We start from the raw sequence: 15311 nt of genomic DNA on the forward strand, positions 1-15311 counted from the left end.
CAGAACTGTACTTCCTAATAGCCCGATTTTTAGAAGCTGGACCTTGTCAGGACGCGGCAGAGGTGGGTGATTTTGTAATATAGGATTGTAAACGACGTTTCTGGAGAAGATTGAACGGTAATTTGCTATTTTTGTGCTTTTTTCAGACCTTGATACGGGAGGTTCAGGAGAAGGAGGTAAGCAGCGCGAGCCCTACTCGCGTCGCATCTCACTACGCTGCACTTTAGGCTGCTAATTTAACGCAGATTTCATATTTATGGTTTAAAAACACAAACTTGACCCCTTAGAATTTACCCAAACCTATTTAACACCGTTTTTCCATTACAGCTGTTACCCAAAAGGATTGACTGGACTGGCAAAGAACACCCAGGGAGTTACGAAAATTTGGTAAGGGATCCCTATAACCGAGAGAAAACTTTTTAGAGAGCAAAATAAGAAATTGAATTTCCCGCAATTTTTAAATCAGGAAAAAACTTAACCCGAGCACACGGGGAAAACCAACCTCAGGGTTAGAAAGGACTGCCATCAGATGAACCCAGAGCCTGGCCTGACCTCAGGGATGTGAGTTTGGACACAGTGGTGTGCACAAGGTGTAAATAGATGTTAAAATTGATGTAGAAATAAAGAGACGTCATGAATGTGGTGCTATAAGGGGAAGGGAGCGGAGGGAGGAGGGACCAGTGCGCAGAGACTGAAAGCGGGGCGGGATGGAGGCGCTCTGCTCCATGTAATACAACCATAGTCAGGGTAAAATACTCCTTTTACCTCACTTTATTTCACTTAAAGTAAGCTTTTGGAGCTGGAAACAACAAGCCGGAGACGTAGAGGATCTTAGGAGGGTAATGGGACTTTTAAGTTGCCCTGACAATATTTTTTTTTCGGAGGAAGTTATTTCTGAACAGACAGTGTTGTGAGACTTGAGGCCGATAACACAAATGAGAGGTACATCGAAATGAGTACGTATTAATTTATTAATTACGATATTTAGAAAGGTAAATAAATTATTAATCGGATTATTTGCATTTTTCAGTAGCTCGCTAATCCATGTAGGAATATCACTAGGGAAGACAGTTTGCGTCCTCAATCGAAGTGAGATGTAGCGAAATATCTTGATTTTAAAACTTAAGTGTGTTTTGATCCAGCCCCTGTTATGGCCACCCCCAATATATATCAGTTGCGTAACTAATAGACTCAACAACAGTCTGTTAATCACACAGCCTGTTACCGTTGCTTCTCCGTCGTCTCATGCACAGGGAGAAATTCACACACATTGTAGCGATAATCTGTTATTTTGTATTCGCGATTGTCTCGCGGATGATCTCGCGCGCCGCTACGCCACTAGATCCCCGTATTATATTGAGTGAATGCGTGTGTGTGTGTGTGTGTGTGTGTGTGAGAGATCGTTCGTGCATGATTTCACTACCGTGTGTGAAGATGTTAAAGCCCGTGCCTGCAGATTGTGGGTAGGAATAACGCGCACGAGACTTGACCGCCTGATGTTGGCGCTGTCAATTAATTTTTTTTTTGTCATGTCTCGAGTCCCTCGATCAATATGTTAATGAGCTATGCAATCTGCATTAATTATCATTATTCATAAGATTAATAAAATAATTGTTATTAACAACATTGCATTAAAATTGTAATTATAAATGTTAATATTTATCAAATAAATGCATGTATTTTTAAATAAAATGTTTATTTGAATAATTTTACATTTTTATTAATTACTATTTTTTTCGCAAAATAATTCATGTAATGTAATAACAGTAATTAAGGATAATTCATTAACAACTGTTAGCTATATTAGGATACCGTTGTTAAATATTGATTTTAATTGTATAATTAATGTTTTTAATTCATATCCTCTGATTTACTCACTGTTAAACATGGCTTTGTGTATAAAATCATTAGCTAAGCGTTGTGTGCGCGCGCGTTTGTGTGGCTGGATATGAAGTGTGTGTGTGTGTGTGTGTGTGGCGACCAATAGGACGACGCTAAATGCAATTAAAGCCACATTAATTACTGGCCTGCAGTTGGAAGCTGGATGTGCTGAACAGGCTTGATAAAAGATACCCGTACTGACGCGCTGCGCAGGGAGACGCACATTTTACTCTGTAGATTAGATTCATCTCGAGGGAGAATATGGAAAGATAAAAAAAAAAAAAAATCCTTGAAAAAAGGCAGTAAAACTGTATTGTAATGAAACGAAGTGTCGTCTATAATCTTCTAATGGCTTTTATGATGCTATTATGTGAATGTTGTTTTATGTGTGCATTGATAATGTCTGGCAAATGGCTGTTTTTAAATATGTCCTTTTATTTTATTGTTGAGATATTTTTTAGTACACGTTCATTATATGAAATTATTTCATGGTGATAATGATCTTTTTTAATTAAAGCCTTCACATGCATGCTTTGAATAAATTTGTTGTGGTAGAAAATGTAATTATTTAATTATATAATTGTAATTGTTTTTAAGAAGGTATTTATGTAGATTAATGTTAAGACTGCAAATTAATTGCAAGGTTGCACAATTTTTGCTTTTTTGTTTTGTACTTTTTTTTGTTTAAATCTACTTTCTATGCATACACTATTGCAACACAATAATTAAGTGTATTGAACATGAATTTGAAACAGTATATATAGGTGTGTTAAACATCCATTTGCCCTAATACATGTTTGTGATTGTGTGTATAGGTCAAATTGTACAGGCACATTTCTTCAGATCACCTGTTGCAGGTGTGTGAGCGAGTGAGCCCTCTTTTAGAGAGGGAAGTGCCAGCCAGTGTACCTGGAGTCAACTCACTGCTGGGAGCCGGACGACAGTCAGTGCTGCGTACAAACAAGAGTGAGTGTTTCTGTTTGAACATTAAATATGTTCGTCATCCGTTTTTATAATAAGCAAAGAAACCTGTTAACAGCCAAGTTAAGCAAAAGAGAGATTTTTAAAAAAAAATTTTTTTTAACAGCATTAACCCCATAACTGCTGCAAAGAAATTTAAGATCAGATGTATATTTACTGTTTTTTTTGAATGATAAAGCTGAAGATGGGGGGAAAACATTCACATTTGGCAGGTTCATTATAAAGGATTTAACTGGAAGTCTTTTTAATATTTACAAATTGCATCTCACTATTGTGTCCGATGTGTAAGTATGCAAAAGAAAGGATTGGTAATTGATCAGTAGTGGTGGGATTTACCTCCATAATAGCATTTCATAGCAATTAAAACTTTCTATAATATTTTCAAGAATATTGCTACTTCCCTTCCAAGAAATAAAACAAAAGCATATAATTACATTTTGTTTTGTGGGAAAAATTGTGTGTTTTGCATCAATACCAGTTTGTGTATGTGTACCTAAGGTGTTCAATCACTTCTCCTGTGTATATTTAGTGACAGTCCCACGTGTTTGTTGGCAGGTTGTAAGCACGTGGTATGGAAGGGGTCCGCCCTCGCTGCCCTGCACTGTGGCAGGCCACCAGAGCCGCCAGTCATCTATGGAAGCCCGCCCAATATTGGTAAGTCACCTCTTATTGGTTGCTATGTCGATGCATTCCAGTGGAAGAAGCAACATTCATCCAAATTCTTAGACCTTTTTTTAAAACTGATTTGTATTGATTTGGTGGTTGAAATAAAGTCTTTAGTGCATTTAGTGTTAAGTGTTTTAGAAATCTAGAAAAATGTGGACCATACATTAAAAAATAGTGTTTGTTGTAAATTAAATGATTATAATAAGAATTTTCTTAGAATGCTGTAGATTCTCATGTTGTTTTGCTGGAATATGTCTTGTGTGTTATAGTGGAAACAGTATACAGTCGGAGGCTGAATGGCTCATATCGGTTGGGTCAGCTGGTCCCTACAGCTGTTTACCAACATATGAAGATGCACAAGAGAATTCTGGGCCACCTGTCATCTGTGTACTGTGTCACCTTCGACCGCACCGGTCGTCGCATCTTCACAGTAAGACATCTGGTTTTATGACATTGTTTTTTTTTTTTTTTTAAAGTGTTTTTGAATGTGCTTACCTTTTTTGAAATATAATGAATATGAAAAATATTTTGAAATATATAAATCTAAAGTATGAATGAATCATAGAACTGAAATGTGCAGGTTTTTAGAACATATTTATGGACATTCGAGTTGTGTGCCCTTCCTTGGCTGCTGTTTGAGTATAGTATTCTGGAGTATATTATTACATCAGGTTATGGAATTTTAATTTGTTCGTTATGTTCTTGTGCTGTCAGACTGCCTTTGTGCGTGTGTGTATGTGTGTGTGTGTGTGTGTGTGCTTGCATGTGTATCTGGAAATGTATTCAGGGAGAAGATGCTCTATTAATTTATTGTTAAGGTTTATTTATTGTGAGTGTTAATTGAATGGTTTTAAGAGTTGACTTCAATATCAGCTTTTCAAAAAAAAGATTTCAAGAAACTGGAAATCTAATGATTTCTCTGAGAGATAAAAAAAATTCAGAAAACGATTGCTAACTTTTGAATTTGTTTGTATTTTTACCGGAGTCTCAAGGACATGGAAAACCTGGGGAAAAAAACAGGCAATTTGACAGTTGTGATTTTCTGGTGTAGATTTGATTGATTTGATTGCATAGCTAAGCTTAGTTAATATTTTGTTCATTGACTAGAAGTTGCTCTATGTTTAATATATAATTCTTCTATGAAATTGTGTGTGTGTGTGTGTATGTGTGTGTATGTGTGTATATATATATATATATATATATATATATATATATATATATATATATATATATATATATATATATATATATATATAATATATATATATATATTTTTTTATTTTTTTATTTAAATCCTTATCCAGTTGATCACAAATGATTAGGAAGGAAATAGAAATGTATTGGTCAAAATGTGTGGGAACCTTGTTTTCTTTACAGTGTGTTTGGTGGGCAACTCCATATATCCCATAGTATAAATTTGCTTTTACACTCTTCACTTATAATGAGAAGTACCATGACCATGATGCATTTCTTTTTAACATATTTAGTATCTGGTAACACTTTACAATAAGGTTCATTAGTTATACATTAGTTAAAGGTGCCCTAGAACGTTCTTTCACAAGATGTAATATAAGTCTAAGGTGTCCCCTGAATGTGTCTGTGAAGTTTCAGCTCAAAATACCCCATAGATTTTTTTAATTAATTTTTTTAACTGCCTATTTTGGGGCATCATTAACTATGCACCGATTCAGCGCGCAGCCCCTTTAAATCTCGCACTCACTGCCCCCCCCAAGCTCTTGACTGTAATACAGTGCATAAACAAAGTTCACACAGCTAATATAACCCTCAAAATGGGTCTTTACAAAATGTTCGTCATGCATGCTGCATGCATGCATCAGATTATGTGAGTGTAGTATTTATTTGGATGTTTACATTTGATTCTGAATGAGTTTGAGGCTATGCTGCGTGGCTAAAGCTAACATTACACACTGTTGGAGAGATTTATAAAAGAATGAAGATGTGTTTGTGCATTATACAGACTGCAAGTGTTTAAAAATGAAAATAGCGACGACTCTTATCTCCGTGAATACAGTAATAAAGGATGGTAACTTTAACCACATTTAACAGACATTAGCAACATGCTAACAAAACATTTAGAAAGACAATTTACAAATATCACTAAAAATATCATGTTATCATGGATCATGTCAGTTATTATTGTTCCATCTGCCATTTTTCACTATTGTTCTTGCTTGCTTACCTAGTCTGATGATTCAGCTGTGCACAGATCCAGAAGTTAATACTGGCTTGTCTAATGCCTTGAACATGGGCTGGCATATGCAAATATCGGGGGCGTACACCCCGACTGTTACGTAACAGTTCAGTGTTATGTTGAGATTCGCCTGTTCTTCGGAGGTCTTTTAAACAAATGAGATTTACACAAGAAGGAGGAAACAATGGTGTTTGAGACTCAATGTATGTCATTTCCATGTACTGAACTCTTGTTATTCAACTATGCCAAGGTAAATTCAATTTTCCATTCTATGGCACCTTTAATGTATTAACTAACATGAACTAATCATGAGCAATACATTTGTTACTGTATTTATTAATCTTTGTTAACGTTAGTTAATGAAAATACAGCTGTTTATTGTTTGTTCATGTTCACAGTGCATTAACTAATGTTAACAAGATTTTAATAATGTATTAATAAATGTTGAAATTAACATTAATAAAGATTAATAAATGCTGTATAAGTGCAGTTCATTATTAGTTTGTTAACTAATGTATTTAACTAATGTTAACTAATGAACCTTATTGTAAAGTATTACAAAATATCCAGTATATTTAATTTAAATAAATTCAGAAATATGTATGTATACTACATAAATGTAGTGAACTGGTTAAGCAGTCAGAACATACAAATACTGACAAGTACAAGTACAATGTAGCTGATTTAAATCACTTAAGCCTTTGTGGCTTTAATTAGACTGTATGCTTCATTAAACTGTATACATACAACTGTATGCCTACCCATTATGGAATTTAAAGGGATGTCACTAAACTTTTTAGGGTGCTGTTAAAGTGTCATATAATAAAACAGTTTAGGTCAAGAGCTTTAACGTTGCAAAATACCCCAATGAACATGATGGTCTCAAATGGCCTATTGAATGGTGGGAGGTGATCGCTGTTTGGTCCAGATGTCTGAGTGGGTTTGAGGTTCTGAAAGCAGCTGTGGTTTTATGAGTTGAGCAGAGACTTGCCTGTAAGAGTTATGTTCACACTGGATGTAGTTACAGTGGTTCAAATGAACTATTCTGTAGTTTATCATTGAGAGTATCATTAACAGGGCCATTGACTTAACTTGTGTTTATTTTACATGACAAGACGCTTTGGATAAAATCATAAATTAATACATGAAAATGTGGCTCGTTATCGATTTCTGGCCTGTTGTGATGTGTCTGAGTAATTCCTCATGTACAGAAAGTGTGTTCAGTGTGTTTTGATTTAAAGAGTCTGGGACCACTAACAAAAAGGATTGTATTATGCATTTTTCTAGTTAAATACAGTTTTTAATTACAGCTTATTTTATCTGCATAACAATTTGAATTTTTGTCCTTTTTTTTTTTTTCTTCTTCTTCTTCTTCTTCTTTTTTTTATTTTAAAGATAGCACCACTCAAGATACACGTTTTTGTAAAACCTGATGATCATCTTCGCTTGTATGATTTGAGGAATGATCCAAAGAGTGTCTTGTGTGTCAGTGGAAGCAAGAAGATCAAGACCCACATGATCAGTGTCAAAATTTACTTGGGTTTATTAGTGACCTAGAAATAGTGAGAATGCTTTGTTCATTTTACGTCATAATTTGTGCTTTTTTTTTTTTTTTCTTTTTCTTTTACATTTTTCAAAATCGTGAGACTTTTTAATTATAGGTTTAAATAAAAATATGCAGATTTGTATTGTGGTCTTTTTGATGCCTCTTTACAAGATTTAAAAAAATACTTTTGTTCACCAAGGATGCATTAATATGATCAAAAGTGAGAGTAAATGCATTAATAATGTTAAAAAAGATTTTGCCTGTTGATCTTTCTAATCAATCATCAAAGAATTCTGAAAAAAATGTAACACAGTTTTGACAAATATATTGTTGTTATAATTATTGTACTATTATAAATTAAAATATAAATAGTTTTCAAAATTGATAATAAGAAACGTTTCTTGAGCACCAAATCTGCATATTAGGGGCCGTTTACACGACACTGCTTTCAACTAAAAACGTAAAACTTTTTATGTGTTTTGGCCATTCATTTACACGAAAATGGCATTTGGGGGCCTGAAAACGCAAAGTTTTTGAAAACAATACCATTATTATCTGTGTGTAAACTACAAAAATGTGAATTTGTGAAAACGTGTCATGTGCATGCGTATTACGTGTTTAGTCTATAAGCTCGCTGTGTTTCTTTACAAAGTCACATCGCCATCTACTGGCCTGGCAGCATAATACAGTGTTTTTAGTCTAATTGTGGATTCTTGTGAAAAGGAATAGTTTGTCACAGTGTTGCCATCTATGAAAAACTTTTTCTTTTTTAATACATGGTTGTCATGTAAACGTACCCTTAGAGTCATTTCTGAAGTAATGACTGCTGCAAATTCAGGTTTGCCATACACTTTAAAATATATTAAAAATGAGGAAAAAAGTTATTTTAAATTGTAATAATATTTTAGAATATTTTTTTATCAGATAAATGCTGCCTTGCTGAGCATAAGAGCTTTCTTTCAAAAACATAAAAAAAATCTTTTGAACAGTAGTGCATGTCATTAATAAATCGGACTCAGCTCTGTGGGCCTTTGTTGGGTTTTCAGTGAGTAGTTCTTTTCATTTGACCAATGTTGTGCTTCACTGGGAACTCTGTCTTCATTTCCTAGTGACTAAAAGGGTATTTTTAGACAGTGAGCCTTCTGAGCTCACAGGGACAGATAATGTTTTAACTCTGGGATAAGTGTAGAGGTTAAAGGTCATTCACATGTTCCATCTGGGCAAGCATACTGTGGCTCTGTGACATGATCATGCCCACAAACTTGCTAAAGATTCTGTGTGTGTGTGTGAGAGTGGAAGTGTTTTGATTCAGGAATTTCTCTGACATTATCTCACTCTCAGCCTGTGGCTTGAGCTTTTGTTAATATTTGTCAGCGCTCTGGTTTTTAAGCGGCCTGTAGGATCGTGATTGTGTGTGTGCTTTGCTGATGTGTGTTTTTTGAGTGTGCACTCTTGGGTTCCATTTTACTCTGCAAGTTTTAAATGCTCCAAAAATGGCTGAACAGCAAGGATTACTCCCCCTCTTTCTGCCTCTCCCTCCCTTTTCCCTCTATCTCTCTCCTACTCCTGTTCTCTTTGTCTTTTCCTCTTTCGATCTTGGTCTCTCTGTGTATTTCCTCCTCTTTTTTTTTTCTTTCTATAGGTCTTTTTCTCCCGGCGTAGGGGGGCGTGTCTGTGCGCACATGTTGAAAAAAGTGTTTCTTTTATGGATTTGGCTGCGAGCCACGAATAAAATCATCTCTTTCATATTCCTGAGCCATTAGCCAATGTGTCATTGGCATTCTGTCTGTGTTTAACAGATCTTCGGGAATGTTCGTCTCTGTGTGTAGCTTGGGGATCATTTTTCTTTGCTCAATTCGATATGCATGTGTGGCCTGCTAAAATCAATGTTGTTATCGCAGTTAATTCTAGTGTTTCTCGAAACAGCAGTGATATTTTCATGTTGTTAAATTTGAGTTTACAAAATTAGGAGGTAAATGGCAAGCTGATTATCTGAGGGGAAAAAAGCATCTTTCAATCAAGCTGTGATTGAAAGACTGCTGTAGGTAGCACTTGCTTTTTATGATCCTCTGCTTGTTGTCATGGAAATGCAATGCCACAGTGCTGCATTTTTAGGTTAAAAGCATGTTTGATTTACCTTGCAATAAATTCACATTGGACTCTAGAAATAGTATTAGTAAAAAATAGTAACATTTGTGTTAGACATTTATAATGTTTCTGCAGGAAGCATTGGGATGACGTATGTACACTCTACCATTTAAAAAGTTTGGGGTCAAAAAGATTGTTTTAATGCTTTTAAAAGAAGTCTCTTATGCAGCCTTGGTGAGCATATATTTATTTAATTAAAAATATGTTAACACTTTACAATAAGGTTCATTAATTAACATTAGTTAACTACATTAGTTAACATGAACTAATAATGAACTGCACTTATGCAGCATTTATTAATCTGTTATTGTTAATTTCAGCATTTACTAATATATTATTATTATCAAATGTTGTATTAGTTAACATTAGTTAATGCACTGTGAACTAACATGAACAAACAAAGAGGTGCCCTAGAACGTTCTTTCACAAGATGTAATATAGGTCTAAGGTGTCCCCTGAATGTGTCTGTGAAGTTTCAGCTCAAAATACCTCATAGATTTTTTTTAATGAATTTTTTTAACTGCCTATTTTGGGGCATCATTAACTATGCACCGATTCAGGCTGCGGCCCCTTTAAATCTCGCACTCACTGCCCCCTGAGCTCTCGACAATAAAACAGTGCATAAACAAAGTTCACACAGCTAATATAACCCTCAAATGGATCTTTACAAAATGTTCGTCATGCATGCTGCATGCATGCTTCAGATCATGCGAGTATAGTATTTATTTGGATGTTTACATTTGATTCTGAATGAGTTTGATAGTGCTCCGTGGCTAAAGCTAACATTACACACTGTTGGAGAGATTTATAAAGAATGAAGATGTTTATGAATTATACAGACTGCAAGTGTTTAAAAATGAAAATAGCGGCAGTCTTGTCTCCGTGAATACAATAATAAACGATGGTAACTTTAACCACATTTAACAGTACATTAGCAACATGCTAACGAAACATTTAGAATGACAATTTACAAATATCACTAAAAATATCATGTTATCATGGATCATGTCAGTTATTATTGCTCCATCTGCCATTTTTCACTATTGTTCTTGCTTGCTTACCTAGTCTGATGATTCAGCTGTGCAGCTCCAGACGTTAATACTGGCTTGTGTAATGCCTTGAACATGAGCTGGCATATGCAAATATTGGGGGCGTACATATTAATGATCCTGACTGTTACGTAACAGTCGGTGTTATGTTGAGATTCGCCTGTTTTTCTGAGGTCTTTTAAACAAATGAGATTTACAAACCCGATTCCAAAAAAGTTGGGACACTGTACAAATCGTGAATAAAAAAGGAATGCAATAATATACAAATCTCTTAATATTTTAATAAATATTATATTTTATTCACAATAGAATATAGATAACATATCAAATGTTGAAAGTGAGACATTTTGAAATGTCATGCCAAATATTGGCTCATTTTGGATTTCATGAGAGCTACACATGTAGCTCACAGGTAGCAATAAGAGGCCGGAAAAGTTAAATGTACATATAAGGAACAGCTGGAGGACCAATTTGCAACTTATTAGGTCAACTGGCAACATGATTGGGTATAAAAAGAGCCTCTCAGAGTGGCAGTGTCTCTCAGAAGTCAAGATGGGCAGAGGATCACCAGTTCCCCCAATGCTGCGGCGAAAAATAGTGGAGCAATATCAGAACGGAGTTTCTCAGAGAAAAATTGCAAAGAGTTTGAAGTTATCATCATCTACAGTACATAATATCATCCAAAGATTCAGAGAATCTGGAACAATCTCTGAGCGTAAGGGTCAAGGCCGGAAAACCATACTGGATGCCCGTGATCTTCGGGCCCTTAGATGGCACTGCATCACATACAGGAATGCTACTGTAATGGAAATCACAACATGGGCTCAGGAATACTTCCAGAAAACATTGTCGGTGAACACAATCCACCGTGCCATTCGACATTGCCGGCTAAAATTCTATAGGTCAAAAAAAAGAAGCTATATCTAAACATGGTCCAGAAGCGCAGGCGTTTTCTCTGGGCCAAGGCTCATTTAAAATGGACTGTGGCAAAGTGGAAAACTGTTCTGTGGTCAGATGAATCAAAATTTGAAGTTCTGTTTGGAAAACTGGGACGCCATGTCATCCGGACTAAAGAGGACAAGGACAACCCAAGTTGTTATCAGCGCTCAGTTCAGAAGCATCTCTGATGGTATGGGGTTGCATGAGTGTGTGTGGCATGGGCAGCTTACACATCTGGAAAGGCACCATCAATGCTGAAAGGTATATCCAAGTTCTTGAAAAACATATGCTCCCATCCAGATGTCGTCTCTTTCAGGGAAGACCTTGCATTTTCCAACATGACAATGCCAGACCACATACTGCATCAATTACAACATCATGGCTGCGTAGAAGGAGGATCCGGGTACTGAAATGGCCATCTGCAGTCCAGATCTTTCACCCATAGAAAACATTTGGCGCATCATAAAGAGGAAGATGCGACAAAGAAGACCTAAGACAGTTGAGCAACTAGAAGCCTGTATTGGACAAGAATGGGACAACATTCCTATTCCTAAACTTGAGCAACTTGTCTCCTCAGTCCCTAGACGTTTGCAAACTATTATAAAAAGAAGAGGGGGTGCCACACTGTGGTAAACATGGCCTTGTCCCAATTTTTTTGAGATGTGTTGATGCCATGAAATTTAAAAACAACTTATTTTTCTCTTAAAATGATACATTTTCTCAGTTTAAACATTTGATATGTCATCTATGTTGTATTCTGAATAAAATATTGAAATTTGAAACTTCCACATCATTGCATTCTGTTTTTATTCACAATTTGTACAGTGTCCCAACTTTTTTGGAATCGGGTTTGTACATAAGAAGGAGGAAGCATGCAGTTTGAAACTCAATGTATGTCTTTTCCATGTACTGAACTCTTGTTATTCAACTATGCTAAGGTAAAATCAATTTTTGATTCTAGGGCACCTTTAACTAACATTTACAAATATTAACAAATACAGTAACATTCTAATATGATGACATAATGCTCAAGAAACATCTAAAATTATTATTAATTTTGAAAACAATTAATAATAATTGTTAATAATAATTTGAAAACAGTTGTGCTTTTTATTATTTTTGTGGAAAGCAGGTTTTCAGAACACTGTGATGAATAGGAAGTTTGAAGAGCAGCATTAATTTGAAAAAGAAATCTTTTGTAACATTATAAATGTCGTTAATGTCATTATTGATTAAATTAATGCAGCCTTTCTTAATAAAAGTATCAATTTCTTTAAAAAAAAAAAAAAACCTTACTGACCTCAAACTTTTGAACAGTAGTTTAATATTTATCCCACTACATACAACAATTAATAAATATTCAGGATTGATCTGAAAGTAAAAAACATTTCTTTTAAAACAATAATCGATGGTTTTAGTTTAAAAAAAAAAAAAAAAAAGCATAAGTATTAGATGTGTTTCATAATAGATAACAAGGCTTTATCCACAGGCCCAGTCTACTGTAGAAATCTAAATATCTAAAGTAGGAAAGGAAAGTTGCAGTGCACTGATGATTTGTTCTCAATAAGACCAGGAACATGAATTAAAGTAATTAATTAAATAGATTCCATTTTGATTTCATGTTGACTTTATGAGCAAGGTAAGTTTCTAAAGTGGTTTTGGATACATAAAACAATGGGTTGAGTAACAAAAACAAAGTTGAAATCACCCTAAAACACTCTTAGGTAATATGCTTCTCTTGGCGCAGACCAAACTTGTTATCTGAGCCTATTTAATTGTATTAAGTGCATTTTAAATGACTCAATATGCCTGTCTTTAGAGACCCTGTGGGCATTGGTTTAGCTTCAAACAATTGGCTGAAATCTCTGCATTAATTTAATTAATTTGCAAAACACTTGACTAAATTCTTGTGTATTTTATTTGGCTGAAAAGAGCCTAAAATTTTCTGATGTGAACTTCTGAAAGAAGACTCGGTCTGAAAAGTAGCTTATTCTGACGTTCGACTTTAGCAATGTCGGAGGGGTTACTGTTTGTGGTGTGTTTCCTCAGGGTTCAGACGACTGTTTGGTGAAGATCTGGGCGACGGATAACGGGCGTTTGCTGGCGACACTGAGAGGTCATGCGGCAGAGATTTCAGACATGGCTGTGAATTATGAGAACACCCTGCTGGCAGCCGGCAGCTGTGATAAAATGATCAGAGTGTGGTGCCTGCAGACCTGCGCCCCGCTGGCAGTACTGGAGGGCCACGCTGCATCCATCACGTCATTACAGGTGCGCAACACGTTTACATTCACGCTTAGAGGCACAGGGATATGCATGAGAAATTCACCAGTATTAAGAATTTTATTTAAGATTTAACAGCTATTTTTCCTACAATAAAATAGCCTATTTAGATTTTTACTGTGTAATCAATTCCATTCTAGGTCCTTTTCTGTGGTAATACACTAAATTACTGTAAAAGACAACCATATTGAACACCATTGTAGGATAATAGTGTAAATAGTTACCATTATGGTGATTCATAGTCCCTTTGGCTGGAAACTTTTAAATTAATTTTCTCCCAGTCGATATCACAGAACACAATTGGATGTATATGGAGAAAATAAACTAAGCATTATGACTGGTTGTTCTATGTTATAGTTCAAAAATGTCTTTTATAAACAATTAACCTTTAAAATAGTTTGAAATAGTACTGTGGTAAGAAAGTGAACTTTTATTATGACTTGTCAACAAGGCCAGCAAAATAGCATTAAAACAAAGTGCATGCTATGAATCTAAGTGTAGCCCTGTAAATATAAATATATTGAGATTGGTATGCAGACACAGCTAATTATTGTGAATACAGCACAATGCTGCTGTGTTACAGTCATTTCCTTAATTGTAAGAAACTGCGGAGCTATTTCTGTGAAAATGACTGTGAAACTTATAATAGCCAGAAATATACACTCCCATTCCAAAGTTTTGGGTCAGTTAGATTTTTAAATGTTTTTAAAAGATGTATCTTATGCTTCTGAAGGCTGCATTTATTTGATCAGTAAAAGCAGTATTATTGAGAAATATTAACATAATTTTCAGCAGCCATTACACTAGTATTCAGTGTCACATGATCCTTCGTAAATATGTTGATTTGCTGCTCAAGAAACATTTCTTATTATTATCAATGTTGAAAATAGTTTTGCTGCTTAATATGTTTGTGGAAACTAAGATACATTTTTTTTTTTTTTTAGGATTCTTTGATGGATAGTAGGCTTGCTGCTGAATTCGTTGTTACCGTTCTTTTACACTATTCGCCCGTACACAGATTACATTACAATGGACACTACAATTATAAACAAAGCGTCTGCTCTGTCCATGTACAGCACGAGCTGCAGGAGTCAGATGTGATGAGAGTAAGGAGAGATGAGATGATTGACAGGACGATGGCATAGGATTTGGTGCGCAACAGATCCTGAGTGTCAATAAAAGAGTTAGTTCACTTTCAGATGAAAATTAGCCCAAGCTTTACTCAGCCTCAAGCCATCCTAGGTGTATATGACTCTCTTCTTTCTGATGAACACAATCTGAGAAATATTAAATATCCTGATGCATCCGAGCTTTAATATGGCAGTGAACAGGGTTCACGAGTATGAGCTGAAGAAAGTGTCTCCATCCACATCCATCCATCATAAAATGCGTCAGGATATTTATTAATATATCTCCAATTGCGTTCATCAGAAATAAGAAAGTCATATACACCTAGGATGGCTTGAGGGTGAGTAAAGCTTGGGCTAATTTTCATTTGAAAGTGAACTAATCCTTTAAAAAATCTCATCTTGTAAAATGTGCGGTCAGTACAGCTGCTCCCTATACACAGAGTTGCCTGCTCATGATCACAAATTTGATGATTTAA

General features: G+C 35.3%; 2 protein-coding genes across 2 annotated transcripts in view; one reads left to right on the forward strand and one right to left on the reverse strand.

The window, feature by feature from the left end:
• The window catches only part of sh3bgrl2 (SH3 domain binding glutamate-rich protein like 2), a 53713-nt gene extending 53104 nt beyond the window's left edge, over nt 1-609 (reverse strand). The window contains exon 1 of the mRNA XM_048178295.1: nt 503-609. Coding sequence (XP_048034252.1) covers nt 503-526 — 24 coding nt within the window. The 5' untranslated portion in view covers nt 527-609. The remainder of the gene's footprint in view (nt 1-502) is intronic.
• Nucleotides 1-15311, forward strand: part of LOC125260111 (pleckstrin homology domain interacting protein) — a 56272-nt gene that overhangs the window by 930 nt on the left and 40031 nt on the right. The window contains 7 exon segments of the mRNA XM_048178291.1: nt 4-62; nt 147-176; nt 328-387; nt 2697-2847; nt 3418-3516; nt 3798-3958; nt 13472-13693. Coding sequence (XP_048034248.1) covers nt 4-62; nt 147-176; nt 328-387; nt 2697-2847; nt 3418-3516; nt 3798-3958; nt 13472-13693 — 782 coding nt within the window.

The sequence above is a fragment of the Megalobrama amblycephala genome, linkage group LG24 (assembly GCF_018812025.1).
Source record: "Megalobrama amblycephala isolate DHTTF-2021 linkage group LG24, ASM1881202v1, whole genome shotgun sequence".
NCBI classification, from domain to species: domain Eukaryota; kingdom Metazoa; phylum Chordata; class Actinopteri; order Cypriniformes; family Xenocyprididae; genus Megalobrama; species Megalobrama amblycephala.